The sequence below is a fragment of the Ascaphus truei genome, chromosome 17 (assembly GCF_040206685.1).
Source record: "Ascaphus truei isolate aAscTru1 chromosome 17, aAscTru1.hap1, whole genome shotgun sequence".
NCBI classification, from domain to species: Eukaryota; Metazoa; Chordata; class Amphibia; order Anura; family Ascaphidae; genus Ascaphus; species Ascaphus truei.
In genome coordinates this window covers 23,042,760-23,058,940 of record NC_134499.1, presented here as the reverse complement: position 1 = coordinate 23,058,940, position 16,181 = coordinate 23,042,760, and the positions used below count along the sequence as shown (strand labels likewise).

The window sequence follows — 16,181 nt, the reverse complement described above, 5'->3', positions numbered from 1 at the left end:
CCGGATAAAAAGGTGTAAATGGCCTTGTCTCCCGTGACAGCGTACTCATTGCAGACACAATTAAATCAGACAAAGGGGAGCAGCCAGAGGAAATAAAGACCTCCTTAGTTTCAGCTCACCATGTTTACAAACTATCAAACAAAAATTTAAAACCACTCATAGGTGTCAGATTTTGATAATGGGCATCAATCACCCAGATGTAATTTATTAAATGTCATTGCCATTAGTACACTTTCAGCCTTTAATCATACAGTATATTTCATATTCTTGTATAAACTGCTTTTTTTTCTTTCCATTCCCATCATTATCATATACCAAAATATGAACCACATTATATTCTTATTATGTACATGTAGCACCCACATGTGCCGTTTTGGTACTTGGTCTTCTCATTCAGGTGTTTGTATATTTCTTCCCCTGGAGATGTGCTCTTCTCTTGCCTCTGCTGAGCTGGTAAAACTGTTGTGATGAGTCACTGGCTGCCTTCCTCAGCATCTTCCATGAATTGGGATGAGTGGTGACACTGCTAACTTTACCTTTGTCTCTGATTGTTAAGCATACGTCAGCCCTTTGTACACCATCTGGGTAATCAGGATCATGCCTGCTCTCTCCATTGGACGTCTCAGCTGCATCCTCTTAACTGGCTGCCTGAATTTTCTATGTGACAGCTGATTAAAGACAGAAAAAACCACACACATCTCATCGGCTGGTTGGTTTCATAAACTTTTCTTTACTCCATGTTTAAAGCTGCAGTTCAGTCTTTTTTTTTTTTTTTTTTTTTTTTAATTCAATCGTTTCATGTGGGCAATCTCTAATTACCTAAAGAACTGTATAGCTGCCAGTCAATTCGTTCTCCATGTATTGATCGGCGAAATTTGGTGAGATCTTTAGATATGGGATATGTTTTTCATCTGCTTCTGTCAGTCAGTGGAAGCTCATGAATATTAATGAGCACTCCTGCACTGACATGTACAAGAGGGAGGGCAGGGCTCACAAAGGGGTGTACCAGGGCTTGTGAAAGGACATGAAGGGGCAGTGCCTTAGTAAATGCTTGTTAAAATATAATACAAGAAAATTGGTCTTTCAAAGTGGTTTTTTTAAAAACAGAAAATGCTAAAAGTATTTTTTCTTACTACAGAACTGATTTATTAAAAAAACCACACATGCAGGATATTGACTGAACTGCAGCTTTAACTTCAGGTCAGTAACTAAAATGGCATCCTTTATGTTGACCACGATATCTAGAGTAGAAGACATGTTTAGAAAGCAATACGAAACTGTTTCAATAATGCAGAAACAATATCATTTGAACTTTGCCAAAATTCAAACATTTTTGGTGGTATAAAGAGAATAGGGAACCTTCAAAAAACTGGGAAATAATGATTTACCACTATATTTAGCTATTTTACGGTTCAAAAGTAACAAATACATTAGCATCATTTATTCCATCTTAGTTTTGCCCAGAGTACATCCAGCTGCTTTCCACAGAGACAGCTTAAAAAGTGACATTTATCATCTGGTAAAACTACATTTCAGTATGTGAGATCTGTGTATCATAGCCTCTCCCAGATGATCATGTGTCAGTTCTATACCATTTTCTATATCCTAACAAATCTATCCATCCATCTCTTTTCCTCTGCGGTGTTCCCCTGATAGAATTACAATGATGTATCTAAATGTTAAAAAAAAAAATAATAATAATAAATAAAATGTAAACCTGCAGTAAAACAAAACAATTTTCTTTCTCCTTTATAACACTTGCTCATCTGGGACCACATGCCTTTTCCAAGCAGTCATTTAAAGAAGCTGTCAATCATAATTCTTTTTTTGCTAGTGACAGCAGCCAGTAAGCATATCTGCTCTGAGAAAAAAAACCATATTGAACCTTTGAAAATTCTTTAAGGCAGTATGATGCATTTCTGCAGTTTCTAAGTCTGTCCTACATTTGGACGTGCCAGGCCAAAGCCATGTTAATGAATCTGAATGAGTCTGTCTTATCAACTACAGTAAATGACATTTGTAAGCCATTGCCAACAAAATACAGTCATGCAGCATGATGAATCCATCAAGGAAGGCCAGGCACTGGAAAACAATAGTGTCTCCATTCTATGTAACCATGGAATCGTTATGTTTACCGTGATAAAGATATAAGGCCTTATTCTATACCCACTGTTTTCAGTCGAAATGCCCCATTCACTTCAATGGGGATTTGTGTCTGAACACTGCCCCGAACTGTCGTTTTGTGTATTTAGAGTTACCCACTAAGTCAGTGGTGGGCAAGTCCAGTCCTCAAGAGCCACCAACTAGGGGTGTAACGAGTACCCGGTACCCAGCACATTTCCAGCTACCCGGACATTACCCAGACCCGGCAACTGAGAAGTGGGCCCGGCGCCAGGTATTACCCGACGTCGGGTAATTTCAGGGTAGCTGGAAATAATCTTATTACTTACCTTTCTGACGACATCTATGAACAGCAGCAGCGGTCCTGTGGCGTTGGCAGCATCGGAGGGGTCTTCAGCCGGCATGGGACAGCAGGAATCCATTCCATAGCACCGGAGCAGGTAAGCAGTGTGTGTGTGTGTGTGTGTGTGTGTGTGTGTGTGTGTGTGTGTGTGTGTGTGTGTGTGTGTGTGTGTGTGTGTGTGTGTGTGTGTGTGTGTGTGTGTGTGTGTGTGTGTGTGTGTGTGTGTGTGAGCCGCCGGGGAACCACGTGACCCGAGCAGGAGACGGAGCGTTCCTATTGGACAGCCGGCTGAAGACACCTCCGATGCTGCCACCGCCACAGGACCGCTGCTGCTGTTCCTAGATGTCGCCGCCACTCTGCAGGTTAGTGCCAAACCGGGTAATTGGGTACCCGGCCGGGTGGAACCATTGATTTTGGCTGGGTACCCGTTTTTTTTTTTTTTTTTTAATCACCACCCGGTACAACCCTACTACAAACAGGTCAGGTTTTCAGGATATCCCTGCTTCAGTACAGGGCATGCACTGAGACACTGATTGAGCCACCTGTGCTAAATCAGGGATATCCTAAAAACATGACCTGTTGGTGGCCCCTGCAATAAGTGTTCAAAGTTTCTTTACGAGGACTACTATGATTAAAAGCATTACACATGGACATGCAGTTAATTTGGGATAAGGATTTTTCCTCGGCCTGTGAGGACTATCTTCTATTGCTCTTATCAAGGACAGGTTAGGCCAAACACATGTATGTTAGAATTTATATGGTCTTATTTTGAACGTATCCACATTTTTTAAACAGGTGCACGTCAGTTTCTAACATAAAGATTCTCTGCAGACCGGCTGTGTAAATGCTCCCACTTTTTAGAAATGACGCAAACTGAAACACTGTTTTAAAATATCCCGCAAATAAGTTTTTAAGAGTGTGATTGCAGCCTTTTCTGGGGTACCCCCGGGGTACCAAGAACTGCAGGCAGGTTCGGTGAGTATCAAGGAATCTTTATTTACGAGTGCACAAGGAGATGACACATCAACAAGCGGTTTCAGTGTGATCTGAGGTGGGGTCATCCCAGTCTCAGTATTTATACATTACATATAACCCTGCATATATTATCCCTACACCCAATCCACAAGCTCCACAATGCACATTACAGCCATCCCATAATACTTGTTTCTCCCAAATTCCTAGGGAGTACATGATTTACCTGGGATAATCCCAGAGCAAACCTTGTCCAATCACACATCCCATCCTGTACACAGAATGACCGATAAACACTTATCAGACATACACACATACAACAGAGGAGACAAGATGAAAGACCAGTAACTCCAGACCCTTTGTCTTCTCTATAGCCCTCCTGTCAATAATTCTTTCACAAGAGGGTGACATAGCAAAAGAGACCCAGTACAGATTTAGCCAATGTTTTTGACCCTTTGAGACAATGCTCTGCGTCAAATCTGGCACCCGAGTTAACGCGAGATTTGAACCGTCCCCAATTGAAACAAATGTCGACGAGGATAAAACGCTGGAACATACCTTTCTAGGAACACATGCAGAGAGCAATTTAGAGGTAATCATTCAAAATAGTTTTAAGAAGGTAGAGAAAATGTGATTACTGGAAGATAACACATATAGATTTACTCAATGTTTCCTAGCAAGAACACACTAGGATACTAATCCAAAAGCAAAATTGCAATAGTGAATTCTCATCAATATGTAAATGATTCTTGTTTTGGACATGGTTTACAATGTAATACGTTTACACATGAACACACATTGTAAATCAGGGGTTCTCAAAGGTTTCCTTCTCGTGGACCAAGTCACTGTTAATAATTGTGTGCTCAAACACCATACATAATTAGCTCTATTCATCAGTGTACTATTATTATTTTATATATACATATATCTTTATTTGTATAGTGTTAAAAATCCCTCTTCTCTTTTCTCTTTATGCACTTTCTCTAGGGTAGGGGGGCGCAAACATTTCTCTGTGCCCCCCTGCTCGCACCCCCCCACCGTTACCTTTTATCCGGTGTTCTCTGACGTCTTGAGACCCCGTGGCGTCATTTGACGCCATGCTTCCATGGTGAGACGTCGCCAGAAGCCGCTGGAGACCAGGTAAGGGATTCACATAGGCCTTCTGTGCTCCCCCGGCATTTAATTTAAATTTGTGGGAAAGAGCGTGGGGCCTGTGTAAGCGCTGTGCCCCCCAAACCCCCCCCCCCATTCCCAGTTTTAGCACCACTGCTCCAGGTGACTTTATCACATCTCTTGTGTTCAAATATCCCCTCTCTGCTGATAACACAAATTTATCCCTGACCTGACCCTGCAGTACAGACTAAAGTCTCTGAATGTCTCTCTGCTATATCATCCTAGATGGCCCTCCCCCAATTCAAACATAACATGTAAAAAATTGAGCTCTTCATACTTAATCCCAAACCTGGCCCTACCGTCTCCTTCTACATTACTGTTGGCAGCACTATAATACACCAAGTATCACAAGCACACTGCCTAGGGGGACACATTTGACTCCTCCCTCACATTCCACATTGCAAAGATACGCCCTTTCCTCTGTTTCTCTACTGCTAAAACTCTAAGGCTGAGGACCTGCTGCGGTCGGCGGCGCGTGTGCGAGCCACCAGCCCCTTGCCTCCAGTCTGGTGGTCCCCGCTGCCTCCTTCCGATGTGGCTCACTGCCTGCTTTAACGCGTCAGCCGGACAGAGCTACAAGGCTCTGGTGATCAGAAGCGCTGACGCGTCACGTGGTACGCGAGTGAGCCAATGAGGAGGAGGAGAGGAGCTACGGGAGGGAGGCGGCTTAGGAGGGAAGTGTGTCAGTGTGCAAAATGTACCGCAAAGTAGATGGCCCGATCTATTCCTCTCCTCCCGGACCCACAGCTTCCCGGACGCACAACCCCCCTCCTGCGGACACACATCCTCTGCTCCTTCACCCACAACCTCCTCCATCCATCTCCCCGGGCTCAATGGCCGCGCCCCGACTAGTTTTGTCCACGCCCCCCCACCACGCCAAAAACAGTTTACTGCAGATCACGGTGCAGTGACTTGCATGTGTCACCGGCAAGCAAGGCGGCCATGCGGACGCGTGCAGCGGGGCCTTAGCCTTACGCATGCCCTCACTCTCTCCCGTCTTGACTATTGTAACATTCTACTGTCCTGCTTTCCTGCCTCTCATCTGTCTCCCCTTCTATCTTCAGTATCCTAACGTTTTCACGCGTCAATTGCTGCTCTCCTCATGTAACTCAAGTTTATATTAAAAACATTTTTGGGGGGATGTTTGACCCCCTCAAGAGCCTGCTAATTTTATTTTTAGATATTTTTAAGTAAATATTCTGGCCCTGGCCATCAGCAATAAAGAAGTCACAGGTGAATACTGAGCTTGCACCAACAATAATTACACGTAATTAAGGCCTCTATTTAATATGCTGTCTTCTCCTTGTTTGGGAAGATCTAGGTCCATGTTTACTTAGTAGTGCTATTCCATAATACACATTCCGGCACCTGGAGACACCCCTGTCACCTGTAAAGTGTGTTCGGAAGCTTGCTCATAGAATAGCACAGCTTAGTAAATATGAGCCTACATTTTCCCTATGAAGGCGAAGACAGCTTGGCAGAGCATTGCTTAGTTAATTTGCCCCTCAATCCCTGTTCAAATGAAGAGCTTTTAAATCTTCCCAAACAAGGAGAAAACATCTTCACAGTATATTCGATAGGGGCCTACGAATCAGGTTTCAAGGAAGCATAATTCCCTCAATATCCGCCATGCACCTTCTCTCTCCACCTTCAAAGTCAAATCTTAAAACTCTCTAATAATGCCTTTCAGTAGCTCCAAAGTACTCAACCCTTGCATACTCACTTACTGTCCTACTGTTTCTCTGAGTTCTCTACATTGCACATAGATTGTAAGCTCTTCAGGGCAGGACTCTTCTTGTTACTCTTTACTTATGTGTTTGAAGTGCTTCTTCCCATTATGCATTGACTATTACACGTTGGTTATGTAACCCTTGTCTTCCCCCCTCCCTCCCTATCTCATCCAGGGCTCCTTTGGGGAAAACTACGCTGGTTACTACTCTTTGTGTGGTGCTAGCATACCTGCTGGTCCCAGGAGGGCTGAGTGGCCGCATTGTGGTAAGGGGCATAGGACAAGTTTAGGGACAGAATTCATGGATGGATCTTCAGTGTTCAGCGCCTCTAGCTGTGACAGGATCCCAGGCTGTGGGATGTCAGCTCCCATCACTGCACCCTTCGATCCTCCTGCCCCAGTAACCGACACCCAGTTCTGATGAATAAGCAGCTTTTATTGTCATTCTATCTCTCTACTTCTCCTCTAAGTCTCCCGCAGCACAGAACTCCGGGATGGTGCAGGCTCCATCTCTTGGGGCACTCTGTCTGGATACTGTCTAAGCCAGCCGGGTTAGAATGGCATTCTTGCCCCGCAATGGGGAAGACTCATAGCCCTCTTACTCCCCTTAGGGAGAAGAGCCAGACTTAATTCTTCCCTCACCCTTTGGAGGGTAGAGCAAGACATTCTGCTTCCTCTCTCTTCAGAGGATAACTCAAGACTAACTTTAGATGCTCCCCAGAAGAATCTAGAAGGGGCGGGCTCATGGACTGTACCTACCTTCAATGGGCTGTACACAGGCCATGAGACACCACCTTCCTTCCTTCCTCTTCTAGGAAAGAAAAGGGGGGTCATTGCCCATAGATGAACCCACTATGGCCTGGAACTTATCAGGGTTTACGTAGTAGTTATCCTATGTGGGGAGAAACAGGTAAGATGGGACATACCCTGTTACAGTTATATTGCTGCGTCTACTACTGCTGTGACGCGCTATGTATACGGATGGGAGACAGAGTGGCTCAGTGAGTAAAGACACTGACTGGCACTGAGTTTGACGCAGGGGAACCTGGTTCAATTCCTGGTATCGGGCTCCTTGTGACCTTGGGCAAATCACTATCTCCCTGTGCCTCAGGCACCAAAAATATACGGGGCAGGGACCTGTGCTTGCGAAATGTCTCTGTAAAGTGCTACGTACAACTAGCACTGTTAAACAAGAACAACCAATATTAATAATAATGGCGCTACCGTATATAAGTAATGATATACATACATTCGTACATAGCTGCTTGAGAATATTAAAATGACCTTAATGGAACGAGACTAACCCTCTGAAAAAAATATACTCACCAAATCCCCAACTTCACTGTGTGCAGTGAAAATACAGAAAATACAGTATTAACTAAGAGAAATCATTTCTGCTAGGTGGTACCATAAAATATGTTCCACCTTTCCTGAGACGCACACGCCAATCTTAAATCATTTCATACGTCCACATTTTTTCAAAACATGTTACTCCCAAGCAACATATATAAATATATATATATTGAACACATTAAACATTTAGGACACCTGACAGTTACTACTTTTCTAATTAGAAGTTTTACTAGCGAAAAGTTAAAAAATGTTTCTTTCCTTTTGCCTGAAGGGAATACAGAGTGTAGAAGGAACACAGAGTGTGGCAGTGTACAAATCCCTTAACGCGGGGATGCTCAACTCCAGTCCTTAAGCCCCAACAATAGGTTAGGTATTCAGGATATCCCAGCCTCTCAGCACAGGTGGCTCAATCAGAGGCTCGGTCTTTGACTGATTGACTGATTGACATCTGATTGACATAATGATTGTATGCATTATTTTACTAAAGCCCAATTCACTCCTCAAATGGCCAAGGTATAAAAATACCCTGGTAACAGCCGTCAATGTTTTCACCAACAATAACATATTCTGTATATATATTTAAAAATCTAGAATTTTAACACATGGTCATATCTATATCAGTAATTTCCTGCGAAAAATGCTGAAGCACATCTCGATAAAATTATGTTTTACAACTATTCCCTGTATAAGTTACAAACCACTTTTCTTTGTTCCATATGATGCAAATAGACTTGGAATAGCAGGAAATTGTAGGCTGCAAAACCCTACTTTATAGTGGAGGATTCATCTCGGTGGACGTGGCTGTACTCCCAATGACTCAATCTGTGAGGTATTATGGGTTCTTAGCTGGAAAGGAAGTCATTGAAACTAGGAGTGAAAACATATTCTCATTTTTATTTTGCTCACACATACTCCAAATGATATTTTCTGTCATGGAGTCCTGCTCACTGCTGGGTTCTAGTTTAATGTCTAATACATGACTACAAAAATATTTTATATATCTATCTATAATAAGGGAGAGGGAGAGAGGGAATGAGGGAGAATTGTTTAATATTATATCTATCTATCTATCTATATATCTATATATATATATATATATATATATATATATATATATATATAATCAAAAAATAAATAGATGATACCGTTCTGTGGCTAACGAAATGCTTTTATTTGTGCGAGCTTTCGAGATACACTGATCTCTTCTTCCGGCGATGTTACAATGAATGAAGCAAGGATAACTTAAAAACAGTGTCTCTTGGAATGTTATCTGTGCTTGTCCTTCCCCCGGTGTGGATGTGTTTTATGGCTAGAGGTGTCAAAGGGTAACTGAAAGCAAGTGAAGAAAGAGTGTGTATGTGTATCAGTGTGAATAAAAATGAATGGAGAGCCCACAGTATAAACAGTGCTCTACACAAGGTGTGTGTGGAGTGAGAGGGATATAAATGGTGTGGGTGGGTGTGGAAATGTGAGAGTTTGTAGCACAACTAAAAGTGTGTGTGGATACTATGTGGTCCCTATTGGTGTATATGGATGGAAAAATAAGGAGTATTAGTATGTGTGAGAGACAGCTGTGTGTGCATACATATAGCACAGTATGTACAGACATGGCCTTTAGCGCTCATGGGAAGAGAGTTCGCTAGTGTCAGTAATGACTCATAAAATTTCGATCTCTGTTTAGGCCACTGCTAAGTGTCCCGAACAGTTGCATAAATTTGTATTCATGCAACCGTCTCTCTTTCGGGGTTTTAAGATTACCTTTGAGTATGGCAACCCTCAGATCGTTCATCTTATGGCCAGAGTCAGAGAAATGTTCGCCAACAGGACTGTCTCTTGTTCCGCGTGTGATGCTGTGGCGATGCAGGTTCATTCTCTTGTTTAGCCCCTGTCCTGTCTCACCTATGTAGTAGCAGCCCCCTGGGCATTTCATGCACATGATGAGGTACACGACATTGCTGGAGGAACAGGTGAACCCTCCTCTGATTTTGTATTCCCGATTCTTGTGTGGTATTTGTATTGTGTCCGCTGTGTAGAGCATTGCGCAGGTTTTGCATCTTGGGTCCTGGCATGGTTTTGTCCCGCATTCAGTTGTACTGCTGAATACTTTACTCCACACCATAATATTCTTGAGATTATGGGGTTGTCTGTATGATAATAAGGGTGCTTCAGGGAAGACCTGTTGCAGTCTTGTATCTTCCTGGAGGATGGGTTGTAGTTTCCTGGCGATCTTGCGTAGGGCTCCTAGGTGTGGGTTATATGTGACCACCAAAGGAACCCTGTCGCTTGTCTCCTTCTGTTTGTATTCAAGGAGATCACTTCTTGGTATTCTGGTGGCTTTGTGAATTTGCTGGTCTACAATTCTGTGGTTATATCCACGGTTTATAAAGTCTGATCTCAAGGCTTTAATCCGCTGGTCTCTGTCTGCTGTGTCGGAGCATATCCGGTTGTATCGTATGGCTTGACTGTAGATGGTTGCATGTTTGGTGTGTGTCGGGTTTAAGCTGTTGTCCCTCAAATAGCTGGCTCTGTCTGTAGGTTTGCGGTATACAGAAGTCTGTAGTTGGTTGTTCTTTATAGTAATGGTGGTGTCTAGAAAATGTACTTCATCCGGGGAATGGGTGAGTTTGAGGTTGATGGTCGGGTGGAAAGTATTGAAGTTGTCATAGAACTGTAGGAGGTCCTGTTCGCCAGAGGTCCAAATCAGGAGGATGTCATCGATGTAGCGAAGGTATGTAAGGGGTTTCAAGTGACAGGTGGACAGAAAGTCACTTTCCAGTTTTGCGCAGAACAGATTGGCATACTGTGGTGCCATCCGAGTACCCATAGCAGTCCCGGTTGTCTGGAGGTATGTGTCATTTCCAAATGTGAAGTAGTTATGGGTCAGAATAAATTCAATGCATTTAGTCACTGTCTCTGTGAGTGGCTCCTGCGATCCCAGAAAGTACCTGCAGGCTGAAATCCCATCCTCGTGGGGGATGTTTGTATAAAGTGACTCTACATCCATAGTTGCTAGTAGTGTTCCTGTAGGGAGGGGGCCAATGGCATTCAGTTTGTTTAGCAGGTCGGTGGTATCCTGGATATAGCTGGGTGTGTTCCTGACAAGTGGTTTTAGAATGCCCTCCACCCAGCCAGAAATATTCTCGGTAAGTGTGCCAGATCCAGAGATAATAGGGCGCCCAGGGTTACCCTCTTTGTAAATTTTAGGGAGCATGTAGAATGTGCCAGGTTTTGGGTTAGCTGGTATCAGGTCCAGAATTTGTTCTCTTGTGTGGATCGGGAGTGTTTTAATGATCCTGTTGAGTTCTCGCATGTATTTTTTAGTTGGATCCTCTTGCAGTTGGGTGTAGTACTTTGAATCAGAGAGTTGCCTGTGTGCTTCCCGCAGGTAGTCTGTGGTGTTCATTATGACCACTGCTCCTCCCTTGTCCGCAGGTTTGATTGTTATGTTGTGGTTGGCCTTTAGCGATTCTATGGCTCTCCTCTCCATCAGTGTCAGATTATATGTTTGTTTCCTTACTTTGTCCAGGATGGTGGTTATATGAGTCATTACTGACACTAGCGAACTCTCTTCCCATGAGCGCTAAAGGCCATGTCTGTACATACTGTGCTATATGTATGCACACACAGCTGTCTCTCACACATACTAATACTCCTTATTTTTCCATCCATATACACCAATAGGGACCACATAGTATCCACACACACTTTTAGTTGTGCTACAAACTCTCACATTTCCACACCCACCCACACCATTTATATCCCTCTCACTCCACACACACCTTGTGTAGAGCACTGTTTATACTGTGGGCTCTCCATTCATTTTTATTCACACTGATACACATACACACTCTTTCTTCACTTGCTTTCAGTTACCCTTTGACACCTCTAGCCATAAAACACATCCACACGGGGAAAGGACAAGCACAGATAACATTCCAAGAGACACTGTTTTTAAGTTATCCTTGCTTCATTCATTGTAACATCGCCGGAAGAAGAGATCAGTGTATCTCGAAAGCTCGCACAAATAAAAGCATTTCGTTAGCCACAGAACGGTATCATCTATTTATTTTTTGATTATTGAAGCTCGGCTAACACGGTATCGATACCTCTCCCAATTTTCGTATTTATGAATACTTTACAACATGATTATTGGTGTCTTAAATACTTTATTGTACAATGCATACAATTGTACATTATTTCTAACGCGATCCTCTTATAGTGCGATATGATTCTTTGGACTCCAAGCACAGCGTTATAATGGGGTTGAGCTGTATTTGCATTTTTCTGATGTTCACGAAATTACTTGAGTTTGATAAAAACCGCTGCTAATAGTTTTAATTTTTTTTTAAATTAGCATATATTTAAAAAAGTGGAAACATGAATAAATCATAAATAAAAAACAGTGACAGTATTTATTGCCTCAAAAAAAACCTGCAAATAAAGTTTGTACAGTACAATTGGATAATTTCTCTATAATTTTTTATCATGGATGTTCCTTCGAAAAAAAAGCCTGCAAAGTGATTTTCGACACATTTGCCCAGCAGAGTACATCTTCCAAACAGGTCCTATGGTAACATGGGAAACACATGAACTGAGTCAGGGTACACTATGTATTAGTAAAACAATACAGGCAGTCCTCGGTTATCCGACGCAATGCGTTACTCAAAATGGCGTCGGATAGCGAAGCGTCGTAAAGCGAAACCCGTTTTCCCATAGGAACACTGTTTAAATTAAACGTTCCGTTCCTGAAGGCATTTTTAATGCTAAAATACACAAAATATTTTACTCAAACAATTAGATTATGCTGCACACACATACATTATGATACATACATTATGATGTAAAGATTCTATTTATTGAATCCAGAACTGTATAATAAAACTGTTAGACATGTTTAAAGGCCTAAATACACCACTAAACCCTCACACAGACTGATCTGGATGATTTCTCTGACTGCAACTTTCTGATTGACATAATGTTGCAACTTTGCAAAGCGTCGTAAGAGCGTCGGATAAGCCATTTCGGCGTCGTAAAACCGGCCATAGGGATGCATTGGACAGCGTCGGATAAGCCATTCGTCGTAAAACGAAGCGTCGTAAAACGAGGACTAACTGTACTGTAGCACAGATGCATTAGGTCCCGCTATAGCAGATGTTAATGCAATACGTTAACGCTACCACAATATTAATTGCAAGAAATACCACGGCTCAATTAAAAACAATAGTAACAAGTGTTATCTTTTTAGCGCATGCAATATTTTGTGTTATTTCTTGCCTTCACCAGCGTTAGCTGGGGTGATACGATCTGCTACGTACATCTTGTACAGTACGTGGGCGTTTTTTTTTTACTGTTGTAACCATTCACCTTAATTATGGTACACTTAGTATCTTCCGTTACAAGTGTTTTGATGTGCTAGGAATACCACTTGTGAAAGGTTGAGCTAGTATTGTAAGACGGGGGGGGGGAGCGCAAACTTTTTCCCATGCGCCGGCGGTCAACTCCCTCCCGCACCCCCCCTCACGCCCCCTTACCTCGGCTCCGGCATCATGATGTCACGTTGCTACATCACACGACCTCGCTGCGTCATTTGACGCCGCGTTGCCATGGCGTGTGGAACCAAGGTAAGTAAAGGTTTACAGAGGCCCTGCAGGTCCCCCCAGCACTTAATTTAAGTGCCTTCGAGAAGCGCGCGGGGCCTCTGTAAACCGCGCCCCCTCCACCCTGCAGGCAGTCTCGCGGCCCCCTTGGGGTCGTGCCCCCCAGTTTGTGCACAGCTGTTGTACGATCAAGAATAACAGAACAATGGAAAACGGTCGGTTTTCACCTCATGGTGAACCAGGGGCGTTGGGAATTGATTCTAAAGAAGCCACTAACCACTCCACCACGGCCATCTTTGTGGCGGTAACTATAGGGAATTCCTCATCAAGAGGCTCCATATAATTATTAGGAATGTGCTGAAATACTGTAATGAGTGGGAGAGTCATGGTGCTCAAACCTTTAGACTGCACTGGGCTGTGGGAGGGACTCCATTTTAACCTCCCCGACACCTAATATTTCAACCATTTATATCTCCTAAAAAGAGCATCAAAAAACAGAGTTGGAAAGGGCAAGAAGAGATCTAATAAAGTAAAAATAAAATACAACAAAAAATGCCGATCATCGGAGACTGCTGCTTCAAAGCTGGACTATTGTAGTTTAGATATAAGTACATTTCCGTTTTGATTTGGGTTCAGAAACCTTTTCTTCATATAAAACCATCCCGTTTTCACTGCTTCTGGATTGCTGTTTGGAACATATCTTTCAACAATCTAAAATGTTGATTAAAATGTTCAATAACGAGGATTGTGCCGTAAATAACTTTACATCTAAATGTGTTCTCATTCTTTGGGAGTCCAGCCTCTCCCAACTGTATATGATATATAACACATAACATATTGTTATAATTGTGAGGTCATTTCATTTAGTAACTTGCTATATGAAAATATATATATTATTGTCAGTGGTTGACTTGGCTTCGAAAAGTAGTGGTACTGGGTATGATTTTAAAAAAAATATTTAAAATATTAATATTCCTAAAATTAAAAAAATATATATATTTTTTGGGAATTTTAAGTCTGTTTGTTAATAAGAAGTACTGATACTCCGGACACCGTTGTACCATCTCACTTCGACCACTGATTTTTGGGAATCAAAAAGTAAAACACCCATTATTGATTTTTTTCTGGGACAGAATCCACTACTGGACAATAAAGGGTCTCAAGACCCAAATAACGAAGATAAATAGAATATGCATAAGATGAACCCAATGCACTCCAATCTTAGCAGGGAAACACACAGCAGCTCTGAACCTAGAAACGCTAAGGTTGCAAATGATATAAGGGATAATATAGTATTTTCCACTGTAAATGCAAGAAGAATTGCTCCCCTTCTTTCATTGAACATATACAAACATACATTATATCTACATTTCCTATACATGTACATTCTATATACATTTCCTATACATATACAAGCATACACATTCTATATAAATTTCCTATACCTACTGTATACACATATATACATTCTATATACATTTCCTACACATATACAAACATATACATTCTATATACCTTTCCTATACCTATACAAATATATACATTCTATATACATTTCCTACACATATACATTTCCACATATACCTTATATATACATTACCTATACATATAAAAACATATACATTCTATATACATACCATATACAAACATATACATTCTATATACATTTCCTATACATATACAAATGTACACATTCTATGTACATGTCCTATGCCTGTATAAATATATACATTCTATATACATTTCCTACACATATACAAATATATACATTTCCTACACATATACAAATATATACATTTTGTATACATTTTCTATACAAATATATACATCCTATATACATTTCCTACACATATACAAATATATACATTTCCTACACATATACAAACATACATATTCTATATACAATTCCCACACATATACAAATATATACATTCTGTATACATTTCCTATACCTATACAAATATATACATCCTATATACTTTTCCTACACATCTACAAGTATATACATTTCCTATACAATATACATCCTATATACATTTCATACACATATACAAACGTACACATGCTATATACATTTCCTACACATATACACATATATACATTCTGTATACATTTCCTACACATATACAAATATATACATCCTATATACATATATATTTCATATAGATCTACATTTCATATAGATCTACATTTCATATGCAACATGCTATTTTATTATACAGCCTACCAAACTAGCAGGTTAAGGGTGTGCAGAAGGGGTGAGGCTGAAGCGTGTACTCCTGCGAGTGAACCAATCACCTGCAGGGGGGCGTGTCTATCTGCCACGCCCTCTTCTTTCACCCGAGTGCAGCCGCTCTGACATCGCCTTGCTGCACATGTGGAGCTACAAACTCACTTCCGGTTAAAGATGGCAGCTTCCATGTCAGGGCAAGTGCTGAGGAATCTAAGTGTCCGGAGCTCTCTCCTCAGCGGAAAGCAGGTGGGGGCGCGGCGGGGCTCAGATGTGCAGGGCAACAGTGAGGGTCAGGTCTGCAGTGCAGGGCACAGTGAGGGTCAGGCCTGCAGTGCAGGGCACAGTGAGGGTCAGGTCTGCAGTGCAGGGCACAGTGAGGGTCAGGTCTTCAGTGCAGGGCACAGTGAGGGTCAGGTGTGCAAGGCAGGGCACAGTGAGGGTCAGGTCTTCAGTGCAGGGCACAGTGAGGGTCAGGTGTGCAGGCAGCGCACAGTGAGGGTCAGCTCCACCCAGCAGTGCCTCGGGGTGCTGCTGGCACATAACAGCCGGTGACCCGCACACAGTTTCCGAGGTTATTCAGAGTTTGCCTCAGTGTCTCAGTCAGAGACCAGGGAATACAATGTCCTACCTGTTATTATATAATGTGCGGTGTAATGCTAC

At 42.1% G+C, this 16,181-nt stretch overlaps 1 protein-coding gene across 1 annotated transcript in view; it reads left to right on the top strand.

The window, feature by feature from the left end:
• The first annotated feature begins 15,610 nt into the window (after positions 1-15,610).
• SUCLG2 (succinate-CoA ligase GDP-forming subunit beta) overlaps positions 15,611-16,181 on the top strand; it is a 164,880-nt gene continuing 164,309 nt past the window's right edge. The window contains exon 1 of the mRNA XM_075574278.1: positions 15,611-15,767. Coding sequence (XP_075430393.1) covers positions 15,696-15,767 — 72 coding nt within the window. The 5' untranslated portion in view covers positions 15,611-15,695. The remainder of the gene's footprint in view (positions 15,768-16,181) is intronic.